We start from the raw sequence: 21,918 nt of genomic DNA, 5'->3' as shown, positions 1-21,918 counted from the left end.
CTCAACTATCAGGGAGCTGAAGAGGAAGTTGTTTTCCCAGATCTGAGGTCCTATGGAAGAACATCCTGCCAACTGTCATTACTAGGCACAGACATGTAGTCTTGGGGGTAGGACAGACTGACAGCCATTACAGGGGAATATCAACAAAGTACAGTGCACTCCTTTTATAAGAATCACATCTGTCCCAGATGATTTGATTCTTACAAGCGGAGAATAGGTTAGTATTGGAATGATTTTATCCCAATGGTTTTGATCACTATACATGGTTGATTCTTATATCAGTGATTCTGATAAATGGAGTGCACTTTAGTAAAAAACTTGGGGAAAGGGACATGCCCCATTCATCCTCTTGCTCACCACCAGCCTATACTGTGCATCGTTGACTTTGCAACCTTTTTGGCAGCCTCAGCAGAGACCCAGGATTGAATAGGCGTAGAGTATGACCTCTGACCCCTAGATCCTTCAGGTCAGGGCAAAAACACACTCAGCTTGTCAGAGTGTGTTGTATCTTTTCTGTTGATAAATGGAAGACTTCAGAATTGTTCATTCAGCATATTTTACCAGCAATAAAATTCATTTTTTGTCTTTGTTTGTCCTTACTGCTTTTTATCTTGTGAAAAGTCTTTTGTTATACTCTTATTATCGTATTTGCTTTAAATAAACAATTAAAATGTCATGGCCAAAAAGCACTTTACCACATTTAAAGCCATTACATATGGGGATTAAATAACATAAAGAAGGAAATATAGTTCTTATCTGAAATCTCAGCAACTTTAGTAAATGAAAGTCGAGTACTTTTGCTGCCTCACAACCCATTTCCCTTGCCAGGAAATTAATAAATACATTAAACAGGATTGAGTACAGAACCTTGAGGCACTCCACGGTTAATATTCTTGCCATGATGAAAATTAACCAACTACTCTATGCTTTCTGTCTCCTACACAGTTTTTGATCAATTAAAATGTTGCCTCTCCTACTACTTTTTTAGTGGACTCTCATATAGGACCTTATCAAAGGCCTTTTGTAAGTGTAAATAAATTATGTTGACTGCTTCTCTATCCACTACTTTGACGCAGTCAAAGAATTCTAATAGATTAGTGAGACGTGATTTTTTATTTTTAATTATTATTTCAATCACTTTTTCAGATACAGATGTAGGACATACTGGTCTACAATTCCCCTAGCGCATTTGCCACCCTCTAATCCTCCAGAACAGTGGGTGTTTTAAATGAGAATATGTATATTTGTATTAACAACTCATTTACTTCACCCTTAACTCTTTCAGAACTCTTGGATGTAACTCATCTGGCCCTGATGATTTATTACTTTTTAAAATATGCATTTATTTCAGCACCTCCTCTTCTGACACATCATTCTCAGAGAGTAACTCACCTTTTACCAGAAAAGAGCAGGTTCAGGTTAGGAAGCTCTCCAACATTCTCTTCAGTGAACACTGATGCAAAGAAAGCATTTAGCTTCTCAGCAATGTCCTTATCTTCCTCAATGGCTCCCTTTAAGCCATTGTGATCCACTTTCAGAGGCTTCCTACTTTTGCTATACTTAAAGAATCATTTGTTGTTTGTTTTTACACCTTTAGCTGTTTACTCCTCAAAATCCTTCTTGTCCTCTTACTTGTGGCTTGCTATGATTTATGCTGCTGTTTATTGGCTTCACTAGGTTCAGATATCCAAATTTAGAAGGATATCTGTTTGGCTTGAATAGTCTCTTAAACTTTCCCGCTTAGTAATATTAGTTTACTCCTGGGGTACTGAGACTCTATTTTTTGTTTCTTTGTTTGTTTTTTAAGTATTTTACTTTCTTTAGTTTTAACTTCAGGGACTTTTTTGACTGACTTCATTTTATTGAAATCGCCTTTCTGAAGTTTGGTGTCACTGTGTCACTTTTGGGTACCCTATTTGCCCCTTGGATGTTGGATCTAATTATTGTGTGATCACTGTTGGTGGCTCAGCTACTGTCGCTTCTTGAATTAACTCTAGAACTAGCTGCTCCAAGAAACAATCACTGAAGTGTCAAGAAATTGTTTCTCTAGGCTTTTCCTTTTCTTGATCTAGGGGCTAGTTGTAGAGCTGTACTAATATGTTTACAGCTTGGGATTTGTACCCATATAGAATGGATGCATAGTGAGTGGCCCTCTCTTTTTAATTCTCTAGATTTTATGGAATCCTTTAGATAGAGCACTCCTCCCACACATCTTTGGCTTAGCCTGGCATTCATGTATAGTTTGTAACCAAGTATTACAGTATCCTGTTATTTTTTGTCATGCCACTAAGTTTCCATAATGCTAATTATATCAAGGTCTTTGTCCATTGCAATGCATTCTAGTTCACCTATACTTCACAATAGGGTGGGACTCCTTGATTCTTGCAAGGACAATTACAGCATTTGACTTGAAAGAAAGGAGTAGAGCCACTGAAGAATGATTCAATTAACCCTTATTCCAACATATAGGGCTTGTCTACCCTTGAAACCCTAAAGTGGCACTGTAGCACTTCAGTGTAGACACTACCTATGCTGACATTCTGCCATCGGCATAGGTAATCCATCTCTCCAAGGCGCGGTAACCAGGTCAATGGAAGAATTCTTCTATCAATCTAGTGCTATCTACACAGGGATTTAGGTTGGTTTAACTACATTGTTCAGGGGAGTGTATTTTTCACATCCCTGAGTTACGTAGTTGGGTTGATCAAATTTTCTAGTGTAGATCATAGTCAATGGTATCAAATATAGGTGACATATTTAAAGGAACAAGTGTGGATACCTTATCTTTTTCTGTGATTAGATCAGCAAATGCACTTTCTTTAACATACCCAGACTGAGTAGGGTCAAGGAGATTTGAGAATCCCAGATTCTAAAAAAATTGATTTGCCATAACCTTCCCAGTTATTTTTCTCAATAACTGATGTGAAACAGGTAAAAAGTTGGCAAGATTGAGAACCCCTGACAACTTGCATGCCCTCAGGGAGACACTGATAGTCTCCTGTGAGAACTGACTCAGTGTTTTCTTACTGCCTACTCAAGTTTAATATGAGAGATACAAGGTAGGTGAGATATTTTTTACTGGAAGAAGATGAGCTATGTGTAAGCTCAAAAGGTTGTCTCTCTCTCACTAACAGAAGTTGGTCCTCTCATAAATATAAAGGGAAGGGTAAACACCTTTAAAATCCCTCCTGGCCAGAGGAAAAACCCTTTCATTGTAAAGGGTTAAGAAGCTAAGATAACCTCGCTGGCACCTGACCAAAATGACCAATGAGGAGACAAGATACTTTCAAAAGCTGGAGGGAGGGAGAAACAAAGTCTCTCTCTGTCTGTGTGATGCTTTTGCCGGGAACACAACAGGAATGGAGTCTTAGAACTTAGTAAGTACTCTAGCTAGATATGCGTTAGATTCTGTTTGTTTAAATGGCTGAGAAAATAAGCTGTGCTGAATGGAATGAATATTCCTGTTTTTGTGTCTTTTTGTAACTTAAGGTTTTGCCTAGAGGGATTCTCTATGTTTTGAATCTAATTACCGTGTAAGGTATTTACCATCCTGATTTACAGAGGTGATTCTTTTACTTTTTCTTCTATTAAAATTCTTCTTTAAGAACCTGATTGTTTTTTCCTGATTGTTTTGTTCTTAAGATCCAAGGGTTTGGGTCTGTGTTCACCTATGCAAATTGTTGAGGATTTTTATCAAGCCTTCCCCAGGAAAGGGGGTGTAGGGTTTGGGGAGGATTTTGGGGGGAAAGATGTTTCCAATCGGGCTCTTTCCCGGTTATATATCTGTTAGACATTTGGTGGTGGCAGCAATAAAGTCCAAGGGAAAAAGGAAAAGAGTTTGTACCTTGGGGAAGTTTTAACCTAAACTGGTAAAAATAAGCTTAGGCGGTTTTCATGCAGGTCCCCACATCTGTACCCTAGAGTTCAGAGTGGGGAAGGAACCTTGACAGGTCCAATAAAAGATATTACCTTCCTCATCTTCTCTCTCTCTCTCTCATAGCCTGGAACCAACAAGGCTGCTGCAACACTGCACACCAGTCCTGCAGGACAATCAATTGGCTTTCTTGTCAGCAAATTCTGTCCCTTACAATGGGTGGGAGCAAGAGACGGTACTAAGTCTGTCTGGATGAAATCAATAGAGCCCTGCAAATCGGCGGATATCCACTTTATATCCATGCACAGTACCATGTTGCTGCGGATCACGGATTGGATACGGATATTGATTTTGTATCCGCACTGGGCTCTAGAAATCAGCTATTCAGAGGAAAAGGAGCCACTTTGGCTGCCCCACCAAATATCCACTGCTGCAGGGGTGGAAGGAGAACAGGTCACCGCAGGCTGAGGCTCAGCCTGTGCCTATATCCGAGAATCGTGTCTGTGTGTGGACAGGGTTGGGAGTGGCCGGACAGGCAAAAACGAGGCTGATCCAACTGGCTCAGGCTCCTGCCAGCTACTTGTGCACCGCGGGCGCTTAAATGGATAACGACATTTAACCAATGAATAAGAATTATGGGTGAGGGGTAAAAACGGGCGCGCGCAGCCAGTACCCGCGACCCCGAAGCCCCTTGGGGGCGGGGGCTTCAGGTGAGTGAGGCGCGCGCAGCCCCAGCAAGGGGAAGCTCCGCCCTGGTGCGAGCAAGCAAGCGGCTCTCCCTCCTTGCCCCCGCCCCCACAGGAGACAAGAGACCAGAGGGGGCGGGGCCAGGGCGGAGCTCAAGCCCCGCCTTTTCCACATGCGCCCTCGGTCCCAGCGAGGAGGGGGTTCGAAGTCTGGTAGTTTGGCGGAGGCCGGGGGAGCGGCAGCGCGGTGGCCATGGCGCTCCGGGCGGGGTGGTGCGGCCTGTGGGGTGGTGCGGCCGCGCGTTTTCTTCCCACGACGCGGGTAAGGCGCCCCCCCCAGCCCCTGCGGAGCTGCCGGCCGGCCGGGGAGTCGCTGTCCCGCCCCTCCCTCCCAGACGGGCCCGTATCACCCCGCGTCTCTGCCGCAGCACAGCGTGTCCCCCCTTCCTCCTCCCGCACCCCCCAGGCTGCCCCCATGGCCCGGGCACAGCGTGTCCCGTCCCTCCCTCCGCCCGCACCCCCCAGGCTGCCCCCCCCCGGCCCGGGCACAGCGTGTAACGCCCCGTCCCTCCCTCCGCCCGCACCCCCCAGGCTGCCCCCCCCCCGGCCCGGGCACAGCGTGTAACGCCCCGTCCCTCCCGCACCCCCCAGGCTGCCCCCCCGGCCCGGGCACAGTGTGTAACGCCCCGTCCCTCCCGCACCCCCCAGGCTGCCCCCCCCCCCCCGGCCCGGGCACAGCGTGTAACGCCCCGTCCCTCCCTCCCTCCCGCACCCCCTAGGCTGCCCCCCCCGGCCCGGGCACAGCATGTCCCGTCCCTCCCTTCCTCCCGCACCCCCAGGTTGCCCCCCCGGCCCGGGCACAGCGTGTAACGCCCCCTCCCTCCTCCCGCACCCCCAGGCTGCCCCCCTGGCCCGGGCACAGCGTGTAACACCCCCTCCACTGGCACACACATGGTACCCCCATGGCTAGGGAACAGTGTACCCTTACTGTCTTCTGGCACACACATGCTGCCATTATGGCTGAGGCATGAGGTAACCCATCCCCATCTTCCAGTTTCCTTCCCCACAGGGCTCACAATGTAACTATCCCAGGAACCAGCATAACCCATCTCATCTCCCTTCTCTCTGGATGCAGTGCTAACCCTTGCTCCATTTTCCCTGTAAAATACAGTGACATTCAGCATTGCCTGCCCCACCAAGTGTTTAAAATAATCATGAGATTTACTTATAATAATGACATTTTAAATCAGTTGTGGTTTATTTTTATTTATCTTTTGATTTCTTAGTCTTTAGGATGCACTTGCTTAATTGTTTCAAGTTTTCCTCTGTCACCTTGAGGGCTAGAAATTTACTTTTTAATTAAAGTTGGGATTCTCATGTAATGTCTTGATTTCAGTAGCTAGGGCTTTAGAAAAAATGCCAACAGATATCATGAGACTTGTAATAAAATTTTGAGAGTTAACAACACTGGAAGCCCACTCTATTTCTCCCCTCTCTCCTCCAGGAACACAGTGAAAGCCATGCATCCAATGAAGTGAGCTGTTTCTCACGAAAGTTTATGCTCAAATGAATTGGTTAGTCTCTAAGGTGCCACAAATACTCCTTTTCTTTTTGCGGATACAGACTAACACGGCTGCTACTCTGAAATTTACGTACCCAGTATAACTTCCTTAGGCAGAGTCACCTTCACCTCACCATACATAATGGTGTAATTTCTATCCTCCTCCCCCCAGGCGTTCAGTGGAACCTTCCCTTCTCTAGCTGGATAAATATTGCAGATGCACAGCAAGCCTTTTACCAACCTTTGGTCTTGGGAGCAGTACTGTTCAATACAGTTTAACTAAAATAGCTTACATTTTACAGTCAGAGCAACAAAATAAATTGGTCTGTTTACTTATGGTACCTTTGCAGACCATGTTTTGGAAGAGTTTTGTCCAGACACAGCACTTACGGTTCAGAAAAGACTTGCTGTGTTATTCCTACAAGTGGGAGTAATGTTATGATTTCTCTCCCCTCCTCCTTCAGTTACCTAGTTTATTTTTAGTTTGTTCCTGGGCATGTTTTCAGTTTAGTTTGATCCCTAACCCATGTTTACATGTGGGTTGTTTTTGTACTGATGTTGTTGCACGCTGGTGGAAACTACTTAATGTAGACAACATTGCATGCACCCATGTAAAAAGTGACTTGTGTCAGTGCAGTTTTCCTCAGTTTGAAAATGGGCTATCTGCATGCAAATTATGGTATATACAATTGCAGCGCGTCTACGCCAGTGGCTGGCACCCGTGTCCCGACATAGAACTGAGTATTAGATTTTTTCGTTGTGGTTTGTGACAATTCCCACTACTGTGACTCCTCTGAACAACTTTGCTGCTCTTGTCCTATAATGAGCCCATTCTGTTCTCCTGCCCCTAGAAATCAGCTGTATGTTTGTCTGACTTTTACTTATACATATTTTTTGCTGCTGTGTTCAGTCCTTTACTCTTTTGAATCTAATTTTGTTTCTGTGCCACAGTTAGAATTCCAGTGTTGTACCTGGGACGCTGTGTTATCCTTTGACTGTCCAGATCAGCTGTCCATTCACAGAGGGTCCTTGCTGTAACTGCTCAGCCCCTTCTGTAATGTGCTAAGTATCTTGCTAGATCAGAATAGGTAAGGCCAGCTCTTGACTAAGGCCTGGTCTACACTGGGGATCGATCTAAGATTCGCAACTTCAGTTATGAGAATAGCGTAGCTGAAGTCGATGTATCTTAGATCGACTTAGAATCACTTACTTCACATCCTTGCGGCGCGGGATCGACGGCTGCCGCTCCCCGGTCAACTCCGCTTCTGCCTCTCGTCATGGTGGAGTTCCGGAGTTGACGGCAGAGCGATCGGGGATCGATTTATTGTGTCTACGCTAGACACGATAAATCGATCCCTGATAGATCGATCACTGCCTGCTGAGGAAAATATACAGCTGCTCATGCATCCTGCCCTCTTTTTTAATTTAGCTGTTTTTTCTTTGTCAGCCTTGCTTGCAAGTCTCACTTGAAGAACCAATCAGATCTCTATAGAACAGTTATATAAAAGTGCCTATGAGTCTATGTATCCCCTAAAAATTCTGCACATAGTTTTAAAACCATAAATGTATTACTGCATTTAAGTAAAGAAAGAAAAATACATTTATTATTTTATTTTGTGGCAAATGTGTACACATGATTTGTCAATTTATCAAGCAAATAGTAATTTTACTCTTTCAATGCACTTTACCAAGGTGGATTATTTCTATTTTAAAGACTGTACAGCTGAGATACAGAAATTGTTACTTGCTAATGGTGATATAATGAGTCAGTAGCAGGCGTGGAATAAAAATCCTGGGCTCCTGATTTCACTTGGTGCTAGCATTCATAAGTAACTACATAGATGTATAACTGACCGTTTGGACATAAGCAGTTACTGCAATTGTATGTGTGCTTGCATGGAGCAGTTCTAAAAATTGGGCCCAGTAAGACTTGAAAGTCCCATATATATTTAGTTGGGAGCTGAGATTCTGAAACCATCAAACCAGTTACGCTTTCTGTTTGGCTGGCAAGCCTGGATGTGGCCAAAGTATATTAAACCTGTGTTCTAAATGTGCCCACTCTCCCAGTTTTGTTTTCTCCCAGTATACTTGCCTTTCATTTTCCCATCTTCACATTTTCTCTGAAATTCCTTTTTAAAATTCAACTAGTCTAGTTTTATTTCTCTTTCCTTCAGCCCGGAAAAAGATTCATGGTCAAAATGTCACTTCTTATGTTCTATTCCTAGGGTATATATATTAGGTTAGGTTTTGAGCATCTCACTTAGCTTTTTGTAACCAAGATCTATAAAAGGAAATGAGAAAAGTGGTAATTGAAGGTAGTTTGTGAGGTAGACAATTTGAGCGTTTTAAAGCTGTGGAGTTCATAAGGAAAGAAAAAAAGAGCCTTTGCTACCATTATTTTTTAAATAATTTCTTCCAGAAAAAGTTTAAGAATTGACAGTGCCTCAGATGAAAATCTGGTATTCATTAGAAAAAATATAAAAAATAAGTCTGTGTACCGGGTTATTCTGTTACAGCTCTGATTACCAGGATTTTGGTGCTTCAGAAAACACATGGTCTGGGAAATTTTTATTGATTCTCAATTGATTCTGAACAAAATCTTGATCTGAGTTTCTTGAATTTCTCAAAATCCTCTCTAAAGAGTTCTGTGTTGTTTCATGTATATTACAGAGATGTCTGAGTTTTAGCAGGAATATCTCAAATGTGCAGTTTAATGTAAATTTCGAAATATTGTTTTGCTTTCATAGTAGATCTAGTTTGAATCTAATATTGAGCTCCTCCATATTAGGTTACATGCCTAGAGCTCCACTGGAGTGATAGGATATCTCCTGGGGAAAGAACGAATAGCATGTATTGTTACTCACAAATTTGTGGAGAAGGCCCTTTGATTGTCATCAGATGTTAGTCATTTCATCTGAATGTAGGCTCTGTGAGGCAAGGATACATAGGATTGGCAATATATTTTTTCTTAGTGTCCTATAATACATAAAAGTTTCTTTCTGGTCTCCATTTCACTCCACCGTGCTGATGCACAAACATGCAATACAGAGCTCCACATGCATGTTTTCTCAGACCAATCATGAAACTCTTTGACAAGATGATTAGAACCCATATTTAGATGTTGGGGCTAATGCCACCAAGTAAGAAATTTTTCCTGCAAATTCTGGAAATTGGAAAACAGGACTTTGAGATCTGGAAACACTTAGAACAGTAATTAACCAGAAAAATAATCTTCTCTCTCTGATTTATAGTGGGAGCACCAAGTATCTAAAGTTAATATATTTTAGTTGACAACTTCTATATAGTGAAAATGGCCCAAACTGGCTTCTTAAAATCATATTGGGAGCTTATATTTAAAAGGATCTATTACAAATAAAAAATTAGTAACATTAGCAAAAAAGTATTATTTTAGATTGTTATTAATGTCTTTATAAAAATAAAATACTTTTAATCATTCATGATTTTTTTTTGTTCTATATTCAGAATATAGAAATAAACCAGTTATTTTCACTTATTAATGATTTTACATTAGCCCAATGCTGCACTCTTTGGATTGTAAAAATATGTAGGTGGAAAATGTGGAATATTCAAATTCAAGCATACCCATTTTTGGTAATATTTTAAGCACTATTTCTAAAACATTCCTATAGTACTAGGTTTCATAAAACCTGTTTTATATGAAACCTACAAATCGTGAAACAAACCCATCTGTCTCCTCTCCCTTTAAACATTGGTGTAAAAGTGAATAAAACCCTTACATATTATACTCCTGGGGGAATTCTGTGTCACAGTTCGTTCGCAGAATTAATGTCCTCCGCAGATTTCTTTCCTTCCCCGCAGAAAATTATGACTTCTGACAGGGAAGCAAAGGGAAGACACAGGACTGGTCACACATCCCTCCCTGGAGGCGCAGGCAGGTTAGTTTGGGCCCCCAGAGCAGCCAGTAGAGATGTAAATCACCATTGGGGTGGGGGGGTGATGGACTGGGCAGTTTTAATTTTTTCGCGCAGAATTCCCCAGGAGTAATATTAGAGATAATGGATAAATATTAAGTACGTTTGTCTATGGAATAAGAGGGCATATGCTTACCATTTGTTGTTGAGTGGAATGGACAAGAGAATAATCAGGTCTGTAATTGGTCTTCCTGAGGTTGAGAAACCACAAAAGTCAGATGAGATAACGCGAATGTAATGCATAGTATATTGCTTTGAGTGCCGCTACAATGAACCCTTTGCTACATTGTAATATACACTGAAAATGAAGATTTTCCAAGAACGTTATATTATATATGGGTTTGTGTGCCACACTCCTCATCACAGTAGTATCTGATCACTTTCCAGTGGTGCATTTAGTGATGTAACTACCATCTGCCAAGTATTGTGTGTGCTCCCCAGAGGGAGAAATGCATACAGTGGAGAGTCTTATTTTACTAGGATGTTTTTAATATACATGTTGCTATGTATTTATGTTAGCTTAGGCAAGGTCAAAGAAATGTGGTGAGGTTTGTGATGGTCCTTAGTTCCTGGGGGGAGTTCATTCCACAGTCTCAGTCTGGCCCCCAAGAAAGTTATGTGTCTCACACAAACAAGCTTTATCTTCTTTGTAGAGAGTTCCATTGTGTCAGAGGAGTGAAGTTGTTGACCACAGTCTTCATCTTGGAGATATCCTGGGCCCAAATCATGGAGTGCCTTGAAGATAAGGTCTGAAACCTTGAACTTGATTTGAGATTCTAAGGGTAGTATAGGTTTTAATGTATTTGTAGTAGCCTATATTACTGAGCAGATGTATTACAGCTTTCTATAGCAGGAGTTTCCTGAGCACTGAAGGTTTCATGCCCAGGTATTATGCATTGCCGTAATCCAGCCAAGAGGTCATGAAAGTATGAATAACTGAGGCCAGGTCATTGTCCACCAGAATGGGACACAACCAACTGGAGACGGCAAGAAAATGTTATTTGTGGATGCTGCTATGTGAAAATTTAGTATCAGCAAGCAATCTAAAAGTACTCCTAAACATCAGACTGAATTGAGCAATGGTGGGTATGTACCTTCAACCAAAGGAGACTTTATCATGGCTGAAAACTCTTGAAAATATTTTCTTTTGCCCACTAGCATCACCTCTGCCATGCTCAGTGGAGGTGCAGTTTCCTATCTGTACTCATTGGATGTGTCCCTCCAAGAAGGATTTAAACTGTTTTAGTGCATTACCCTGGACTTCTGCCTTCTGTCTCTAAGGTGAGACAGGAGTATCTTATTGTCGACAATGTTGAATTCTGCAGAGAGGTCCTATAGGATGAGAATAGATGTTCTGTCCTGTCCATTGACAGGAGATCAGTGCCACTAAAGCAATTTCAGTTCCATGGCCTGGCCTGAATCCAGATTGTGCTGTGTCTAGAATATTAGCTTCAATTAGATGAGGTTGTAGTTGGCCTTTAGCTATCTTCTCTGTGAGTTTGCTTGGGGGGATGGGAGATTTAACGCTGGGCAGTAGTTGGCTAGAACTGATGTGTCCAGGGTAGGTTTCTTTAGTGTTGGTTGGACTGTTGCGTGTTTGAAGTAGGAAGGAAAGATTCCTTTTCTGAATGAGACATTGGCTTATTTCAGTCAGGGATGGTACTAGTTGCTGTTGGCTCTTTCAGAAGCCGGGAAGATCATGGGTTGGATTCACAAGTTTCAGGTTGACACTCATGTAATGTCCAGAACTTCTCGATGAGTAAGTATACTGAACTCTAGGAATGCAGGTGGGTTGGTGGTGATAGGTGGAGTGGATCTAGGCCATTTGAGAAGGCTTCCTGAATGTGCATGATCTTTCCAATGAGATAAGATGATGATTTTTTGGTGTTCGGCTCTGATGCAGGTTGCAGACTCTTCGGATTGAGAAGTGAGTGGTGAAAATGTCATTCTATGCAAAAAAGTATTTGACTTTTATTATCTTCATGAAAAGTTCTGGTGGTGGATGGCAATCAGATAGTAAAACTGTCTTTGATATGGGAAAAGATTATTGTAGTTTGGTCAATTCATTGTGTATGGGGGGGGGGAAAAGAGAAAAATACCATGCCAAAATAAACAACTAGTAAACAGCTAACTGAAAAAGCAAAACATTAACTTATATAATTACAAAAATATTTCCACAAGCTCTGCTGTGGAGGAATTCTAAATTTTGATATTATTTACCAGGCAGACTGCAAACTGTCCCAGAGTATTTACTTTAGTATGTAATCTAGATTTTCATGATAAGTGTGCAGACATTTTCTGCCACAGACTCTCTTTATAGTATTGAATTATTTTCTATGCCTCACTATGTTCTTTTTTACTTGTTACTTCAATCACCAGGTTCACTTCAGGAATGTAAGATTTCCTTTTTCTTTAAAACAACCTTATAACCAAGTAAAGACACTTTTTCTTCTGGTCAGAACCAGGTGGATTTGATTTAAATCATGATTTAAAGTGCCTCGATTTAAAAGACTCGATTTAATCATGGATTTCTGGTTGTTATAACTTTCATACATATTCTTCACAACTCAAAGATAGATGTAGGTTTCACTTTTAGAAGGTACACACTATATATTTTTTAAGTGATTGATTTATTTTGAAAACTTTTCATATTAATTTTACAGCTATATCGGAAAATGAAAGATTGTTTGGTTATTTCATTTACCAAAGGTAATTGAAGCAGATATTTATGAAGTCATTGGGAGTGAACCTATCTCCAATTCAACAGGTTGATCATATTAATATTTGGAGGATTTTCTTGCCATGCTGTATTAGGAGGAGAACATCACCAGACAGACATTTAAATTGTTTTATTTAACGATTTCTCACCTCTATATATTATTTATTTAAAAACATTTTTGCTGTTTACAAGCATGTTATCTCTGGAGACACAAATCCACAGTTTGAAAACTGCAAAACTAAACATCTTTGATGGTATCTTCTAGACTGAGCACTGAGTCCCATTGGGTAGATAGAAAGATTAATCTAAATAATCTACACAGAAGCCCCTGGAACCTCATAAGATTGGGTCCCTAATCCATGAACTATTGGAACTCATTTACAAAACTTTTCTTAAACATTACATGAATATAGAATAGAATTAGAGTTTATAATCCCTATTCCATGATGAGATCTTTGAGCTATAATGTATCTTAATTAAAACTATCTTTAGATAAGCTTTTTCCTCAAAAAGCATTTTATCCAAAAATCCGATTTAAATAAAAAAAAATAATTGATTTTTAACCGCCCTGGTCAGAACCAGTCTTACAGAAAGTCTTGAAAGCATTGCTGCTGACGCAGGTTACAGCTGTCATCTAACCTCTGACATGGACCAATTGAGAGGGCAATTTTAGTTTCCATTTGTAGGTCCAGGAGCAACCAATGTGGTTCTGTCCCCACTGGCCAGCACCATGCAATTTTGACGGCAGCCTGAGCCCCAGTTGACGTTCTTCATGCTCCCTGTGACAGGGAGATAGCAGGCAACTTACACCATTTCAACCTCCCCTTGATAGTCTTCCTGCCATCTGGGTTACATAAGACTGGCATAACCCTGGCCATGTTTCTCTTATCTACTCCAATGCAGAGGCTTTAAATTCAGGAGATTATTGGGCATAGTATAGGGTCTCACATAAAGGGTCCCCAATCCTGATTTGGGACTTCTGAGTGTCACTGTAAAGTAGATTCATATTACTGAAGCGCAGTTATAACCATAGTCCATTTTAATTGGTGTTTGTTGGTTACTGAAGCGTTAAGCGTTGCCATGGATAACATGAGGTTCAGCACAAGAATTAATTTTCTAATTTAAACTGTTTTGATTTTTATATTTAAAAAAACTGAGTATTTGAGGGTTTTAAAAAATATGCATCTATTAAAATTAACCAGTTTTAATGTAATTTAATAATGAACATGATATTTATACAAGAACAAGGATTTAATTTCTTTAATTTTCAGCTCAAACTGTGGAAATCTACACGCATAGAAGACGGTCAGTCATCATTTATTGCCTTAGTGATGATTAATTTTAAAAATCTACAAGTATTTACAATACATACTTTGTTATACAAATTACTTGAAAAAAATATGTTAAAAGGACATTATTAAGGTTGCAAAAGTTTGAAATGCCAGAATTAAGGTTTCCTATGCAATCTTGTGCATATGCATTATGATTAAGGCTATGAGTCAGTCACGTTCATCACAGATTCTCTGATTTTACATGACCTCTGCAACTTTGGCTGCCGGGGCTCAGGCTGTCGGCCCCCAGGCGTCGGGGCTCAGGCTTCCATGACTTATTGTTTATTGCCTGCGTCCTGTTCATGACTTTCACTAAAAATGCACATGACAAAATCTTAGCTTTAATTATGATATGGCCTCCGGTTGCCCGTCCTCCTCACCACTCTCCCTCCCCCCGATTCCCTGTCTCCACCTGTCTCCTTTCCCTGCCAGTCTCCCCCTACTGGCTCTTCATCTGATCTCAGTTTCTGCGTGTGCCCCTCCGTCCCGACACACTGGTTCTCTGTATTCTCCCAACCCCATTTCTCTCCCTGGCTCCTTGCCTCCTTCCCCAACCAGTCCTAGCCTACATCCGCGGGCAGCCTCCAGTCCTAGTCTCCTGACTCAGGCTCCTTCTCTCAATCTATTCCCACAGCTCTCCTCCATAATTCCTTAGATGTGTTCTTGTCCCCTCTGCATTTGAATCAGATGGCTTCTTCCTCCATGCCACTTGAGTGCCAGTAGGCTGCCTGCTCTCAGTTTTGGTGCCGTGCAGTCCCACCCTAGCTGCTGGAAGCAGCCATTACAGGGGAAGTCCAGCTTTGCTCCTGCAGCCTAGGCTGAAGCATGCTCAGTTACTCCAGGGGATTGGTTCATGCACAGTCCAGTCACATGCAGAATCTGTGAGGGGATGGAGCATATTCAGTTGTTGTGTGGGGCTGGTGCATTTACAGTCCAGTCAAATGTGGGAGCTGTGAGGGGAGGGAGCATGCTTAGCGAGGATGGAATCTTCAGATATGTTAGGGTATGTCTACACAATCCATCGGATCGGGTCACTACCCAGCGATCAATCCAGCATAGGTCGATTTATCGCATCTAGTCTAGACGCGATAAATCGCCTGTCGACTCCTGTACTCCACTGCCGCGAGAGGCGCAGGCGGAGTCGACGGGGGAGCAGCAGCAGTCGACTCACTGCTGTGAAGACACCACGGTAAGTCAATCTAAGTACGTAGACTTCAGCTACGTTATTCACGTAGCTGAAGTTGCATAACTTAGATCGATTTCCCCCCCGAGTGTAGACCAGGCCTAAGTTAAGCTCTTTCAAGTCTCTACTGAGCACGTGTGAACTGTGATTTTTCGTGGGCTTATAACTTGGCCAAATTTGCACAGGGGTGGCAAAAAGCACATCCCTGACACAAAGGCCACTCCCCTGCAAAATTTCAAGTCCCTGCTCTAATGTTGAAAATCATATTTTCTCCTAGTCTCATTCTCAGAAATGGTTGAACTGTTTTGGCTGAAATTTTACAAAAACCTTCTGCTTGAAGCAGACACCCAGCATTGAAATTTTCAGCTCAAACTGTTAAAACTGGCAAAATTTTAAGCAACTCAAAACAGGGTGTTATAATGGTGTGTGTCAGACAACTTTAATAATAGGCAGTGATACCTACTTCACCCATAATAAATGTTCTAGTCATAAATGCCTTACCCATACAAGTAGTTCCATTAACCAGTGGGATTAGTTGTATGGGGCTTGATCCTGTTCCTGTTGAAGCCAATAATGAAAATTCCATTTACTTCAGTGGTGCAGGATCAAGGCCTTGCGTAGCTACTACTGCAGGCCCCAATTTTGCAAAGACTTATACATGTGCTTATCTTTACATACTACGAGTAGTCCTGCTGACTTAGTGAAGCTACTCACAACGCATATAGTTAAGCACATGCAGAAGTCTTTGCAGCAGGATTAGGGTCTAAAGCGTCACTCCTGCTTTGGGATCTACAAACAGCTGATGGGTCCACACTAATTAATCCCAATGTAGGACTGGGGCATACGTGAGTAATTATTGCAGGACTGGGCACAATGTTCAAAAGAACAAAAATCACTTAACTGTTGAAAAACATTTATTTCATTTGAAAATGTAGAGGAAATTACCGCAGTCTATTAACTTACCCTAACAATTAAAATTACTTTAATATTCATATTTGTTTAAAAGTATTCACGTATAGTGTGATGCAATAAATATACAATTATTGCTTAGTGAATTTTTGTCAATTGTGAAAATATTTATTATTATAATTCCAAGACTGAAAACTTAATTTTCTTATGATTGTTGTGGGAATCCATGTATGTAAGCAGTAATAAATAATTTTATTTTTTTGTTTCAGTTTTTCAGTCATGGATCAAATATATTAAGTCAAAGTAACAATGCACCACAAGCTAGCTTCTTTCCACCTCTTCAAAAAATGATGTTACCACCAAATGCCTTTCAAGGAAAAGTGGCTTTTGTTACTGGTGGAGGTACTGGACTTGGCAAAGGAATGACAACAGCTCTGTCCAGTTTAGGTGCCGAATGTGTTATATCAAGCAGGTAAATACTAATAATCAAATCTGAAAAACCTTTTTAAATTTAGTATTGAAAGCTGCATTGATCTGCTTCCCTGTTCCTTCGTAAACAATACATAAAGATACATTTTTTTTATTCATAGCTACAGACATGTAATTTAAATCTGGCTCTTAACCTGCAGTACCATTTTAATTATAATCTGATGTGCTAAATTTTAAAAAGCTGTTCTGAAATATACACAAATACATTGCAGAGTATAAATATTACATTTAAAATTGTTAGTATTTATGTAAGACCTGTAATGTCTTGTGCTTGACTGCTGCATAGCCTTCAGTGAGAAGAAATACAAGTTAAAGTCATGATGGTCCACAACAAGGAAGTATAGTAAAACAAAAAAAAGCCAGGTATACTTCACCTCTATTGCAAACTCAATGGGTTGGGAGAAGAGAGGCAAAAAATAGAAATGTAGACAGGAAGGGACCTCGAGAGGTCATCTAGTCCAGCCTCCTGCACTAAGGCAGGACCAAGTATACCTAGTCCATCCCTGACAGGTGTTTGTCCAGCCTGTTCTTAAAATTTTCCAATGACAGGGATTCCACATCTTCCCTTGGAAACTTACTCCATTGCTTAAGTATCCTTATGGTTAGAAAGTTTTTCCTAATATCTAATATAAATCTCCCTTGCTGCAGATTTTGCCTATTCCTTCAGTGGACATGGAGAATAATTGATCACCATCCTCTTTAAAACAGCCCTTAGCATACTTGAAGGCTGTTATCAGGTCCTTACTCAGTCTTCTTAACTCAAGACTAAATATGCCCAATTTTTTTAACCTTTCTTCATAGGTCAGGTTTTCTAAGCCTTTTATCAGTTTTGTTGCTCTCCTCATTGGCCTCATTTGCAACTGCATCACATTAACTATCATTACATTTGTGATCTACTATAAATGCTAGATCTTTTACATCTGTACTACTGCCTAGCCAGTTATTCTCCATTTTATAGTTATGCACTTGATTTGTCTTTCCAAAGTGTAGTACTTTGCACTTGTCTCTTTTGAATTTCTTCTTGTTGATTTGAGACCAATTCTCCAATTTGTCAGTCATTTTGAATTCTAATCCCGTCATCTAAACTGCTAGCAATGCTCCCAACCTGGTATCATCTACATATTTTATGAACATACTCTTTACTCCATTATCCAAATCATTAATGAAAATTAATGGGGGCAGGGATAGCTCAGTGGTTTGAGCCTGCCAAACCCAGGGTTGTGAGTTCAATCCTTGAGGGGGCTATTTAGGGATCTGGGGCAAAAATCGGGGTTAGCTCCTGCTTTGAGCAGGGGGTTGGACTAGATGACCTCCTGAGGTCCCTTCCAACCCTGATATTCTATGATTCTATGATATTGAATAGTACCAGACCCAGGACAGACCTTTTCAGGACCTCCACTCGATATGTCCCCCCAGTGTGACAGCAAACTATTGATAACTACACTTTGAATCAGGGTGTATTTGATTTAAATCACTAGTCAGGAAGACTCGATTTAATCATGGATTTCTACATAAAAATGCATTCTTGTTGGTTGTTATAATCTTAATACATATTCTTCACAACTCCAAGATAGATGTAGGTTTCATTTTTAGAAGGTACACACTATACATTTTTAAAGTGATTTATTTTGAAAACTTTTCAGATTAGTTTTACAGCTATATCGGAAAATGAATGATTGGTTATTTCATTTACCAAAGGTAATTGAAGCAGATATTTATGAAGTCATTGGGAGGTGAACTGTCTCCAATTCAACAGGTTAATCATTAATATTTGGAGGATTTTCTTGCCATGCTATATTAGGAGGAGAACATCACCAGACAGACATTTAAATTGTTTTATTTAACTAAACCAGTGTTACGCGTTTTGGATTTTTTTCCTTCAACAGAAAACATAATATTTTAACAAAACAAGCATATGAATTTTTGAATTTAGTTAAACATTCAAGTTCTTTAAAATCAGGTTTGTTTTTGTTAACATTGTTTTTAACTAAAATAGTTGAATGAAATATTAAAAAGAAGAAGAAGAAAAATTAAATTGACTATGTCAGCCAGGCCAACATGAGAAACTTAAAATATTGGCTTCTGCAGCTATTTCAGTCATCTTCACCTTCATTGTCCTGTTTGTTCATAATCTGGAAAAGAAAAACAAGCTTTCCTGCTTTTTCAGGTCCCAAACGATTTCTCAATTTGGAATGAATTAGTCCAAATGAAAGAAAATACTCTTTCTGCACCGGCAGAAGAAGCTACTGCTGTTAAAAGTGAGATTATCACTTCAACAGTCTCTGCATGCAAGTGCTTAAGTGACTTCCACCAATTCACTTGTGTGACTTTCTTTAAAACGTCATCAGCAAACATATATTTCTTGAATGGTTCACCCTTAGCTTTGAAATTTATTATAGTTGGCATTATGGAGGGATGATTGCTGGATGTCCATGTCATAGGCAACTCCTCTTCTTCAGCAGTTAAGGTTTGACCCTTGTACCGAGTATTGAGAATATTTGAAAGAAAATGAGCTGGAGATAGTGCTTGTCCCATTCATTTTTTTAATGCTTGTAATTTAACTCTGTCATTGTGTATTTCTCTTTTTAAGATCTCACTCAGTTCCTTCCAAATTTCAGCAGCATCAGCAATAAAACAGCTATTTCCCTGCATTTTGTTCAAGGCTACAGAAACAAGCTACAGGATACTCAGCAAGTGTTCAGCATTTCTCTTAAGCCCAATGTTGAGAATTTTGGCTGTGACAGTGCCATCTATTTTTTCACAGTTTTGTTCACAAACTGTCATCAGATTAGGCCAGTTCTTGATATAGTGCTCAAACCAGTCCACTACTGAGTTCCATCGCACGTCTTGTGGGTAGGTTAGCTTGGTTTCTCCCACTTTTTTCAGAGCAGCTGCTGCAAAGTGGTTGTTAGGGAAGTATTTTGCAATTTCAACAACATTAGCCTTTATTTCTGGAACACTGACGTCTTTGGCTTGGAGGTGCATCAAATGACAACTGCAACCGTATGTTATTAGCTTGGGACTCTCTTCTGAATAATTTCTTCTCATCTTGGACACATTTGCAGCATTGTCTGTGACCAAGCTGGACTAGACATTTGAATTTTTTTCCCCACAGTTTGTTATAGCTTTTACTGCTACTTCTTGTAAGTATTCTGCTGTGTGTGCATTTCCTGATGTATCAATTGTTTCTGTAAGGAAGACATTCCCTTCTTCAGTTGTCACACAAGCATATACAACAGGATCATTGTGGACATTGTTGCTCCCATCAAGACTCAGGTTAACAATTTCACCCTCTAGACCTTTTGCATTTGCATTGAATTTCTCAATTTCTCTTTCATACACTTTATCCAGCAATTTGCCTGCAACATCTGCTCCGTTGGGTAGACTGTATCCTGGTCTTAATGACTGAACCATGTTACTGAAGTGTGGGTTCTCAATCATACGGAAAGAAGAGTTTGTTGCATAAACAGACTGGGCAATTTTTTCATCAATTACCTCTTTTTGTAATCTGCTGGCTCTTATCACAAATTTATCTGTGGTAGTTGCTGGATGATGGAGATGTTTTTTTTCTTTTTGCTAGAGGCTATGGCTCTATACTGTGGCTATGTGACCTACACGATGTGACTAAAACGCTATCATTGGCAGATAACTCTGAAACGATAGGAAATGATAATGATCTTGAAGGTGGATAGTCTTCAGAATCCTGTATGTTGAGGATGGATTCTCCTAAACAAAATAAGTCAATGCAGTTATTTAATTATTATTTCCATACTGCTTATTTAGTATTACTCATTGCATTCACTGACACTCAGTACTAGTTTAAAGGTGAAATTGTAAAAGGAAGATCTGCCTATTTCAGCTATTTGTTTTTTTATCACAACTGCATCTAAAGTGATAGTACCATAGAGTAACAACTATATTTTTTTGCTCAAACATGAGAATTCAAGAATAGTCCAGAAGGAAGACAGGCAGTCCTTAAGAAAGAAGTATGAAATAAAAAAGTTAACCAACCTGAAGTTCCTGCATCCTCTTCAACGCAGCTTCTTCCTGAGAAGGAACACTTCTCATGATATTGTTTCATTCGGGCAACCAGGCCTTGCATTTCTTTGTTGCACTGTTCACATTTTGCACACATGCCTGTCTTACCCACTGGTAGAGGAACTTCATTAAAATATTCCCAAACTGTGTCTCTCTTACAGCCTGCTGCCATTATAGGTTTTCCCTTCTAGTGAGAGAATGGTATGGTAGATCTCAAATCAATGAAGGCTATACTCAGACCTCAAGTCTTCTGGAATATGGTGCTCAGACAGTTTCACTTTTGTTTCTACTGCCTGTCCCTCCCTTCTCCCATTTATCTCCAGTCTTCTTCTCCAGATCTATTCCGCCCCCAACAATTCATTGAACTTTTTGAAACTTTGCACTTCTAGAGAGGGGTAAGGAATTGACACAGTGTACACAAATTTGCTGAGGGACAATAGGTTTGAGGTCTGTTATTTCTCACCTCTATATATGATTTCTTTATTTTAAAAAAATTTGCTGTTAACAAGCATGTTATCTCTGGAGACACAAATCAACAGTTTGAGAACTACAAAACTAAGCATCTCTGATTGTATCTTCTAGACTGAGCACTGAATCCCATTGGGAAGATAGAAAGATTAACCTAAATAATCTATACAGAAGCCCCTGGAATCCCATAAGATTGGGTTCTTAATCCATGAACTATTGGAACTCAAACTTTTCTTAAACATTACATGAATATAGAATTAGAATTTATAATCCCTATTCTATGATGAGATATCTTTGAGCTATAATGTATCTTAATTAAAACTATCTTTAGGTTTTTCCTCAAAAAGCATTTTATCAAAAAAATCTGATTTAAATTAAGAAACAATTTTTTTTTAAATAATTGATTTTTATCCACCCTGCTTTGAATATAGTCTTTTAACCAGTTGTGCATCTACCTTGTATTTATTTCATTTGACTATATTTCCATAGTTTGTTTAGGAGAATGTCACGTGGGACTATCAAAACTCTTATTAAACTAAAGATATATCACATTGCAGCTTCCCCCCTATCTATTAGGCCAATAACCCTGTCAAAAAAGGAAATGTAGTTGGTTTGGCATGATTTGTTCTTGACAAATTCATGTTGGCTATTATCCTCTAGATGCTTACAAAATAAGTCAACAAATTTCTTTTTAAATGGACAGCAAT

At 40.2% G+C, this 21,918-nt stretch overlaps 1 protein-coding gene across 3 annotated transcripts in view; it reads left to right on the top strand.

Moving 5' to 3' along the window:
* Positions 1 to 4,726: 4,726 nt before the first annotated feature.
* Positions 4,727 to 21,918, top strand: part of DECR1 (2,4-dienoyl-CoA reductase 1) — a 36,202-nt gene continuing 19,010 nt past the window's right edge. Inside the window, exons 1-3 of one of the 3 annotated variants that reach the window (XM_074944128.1) lie at positions 7,166 to 7,209; positions 10,728 to 10,821; positions 16,486 to 16,688. In XM_074944128.1, coding sequence (XP_074800229.1) covers positions 10,801 to 10,821; positions 16,486 to 16,688 — 224 coding nt within the window. In that variant the 5' untranslated portion in view covers positions 7,166 to 7,209; positions 10,728 to 10,800. Of the gene's footprint in view, positions 4,883 to 7,165; positions 7,210 to 9,952; positions 10,039 to 10,727; positions 10,822 to 16,485; positions 16,689 to 21,918 lie in introns of those variants that run through there. The other 2 variants (XM_074944126.1, XM_074944127.1) reach the window with 2 other exon arrangements.

This window comes from Natator depressus, chromosome 2, assembly GCF_965152275.1.
Source record: "Natator depressus isolate rNatDep1 chromosome 2, rNatDep2.hap1, whole genome shotgun sequence".
Lineage (NCBI taxonomy): Eukaryota > Metazoa > Chordata > Testudines > Cheloniidae > Natator > Natator depressus.
This window is presented reverse-complemented; position numbering and strand designations above follow the sequence as displayed.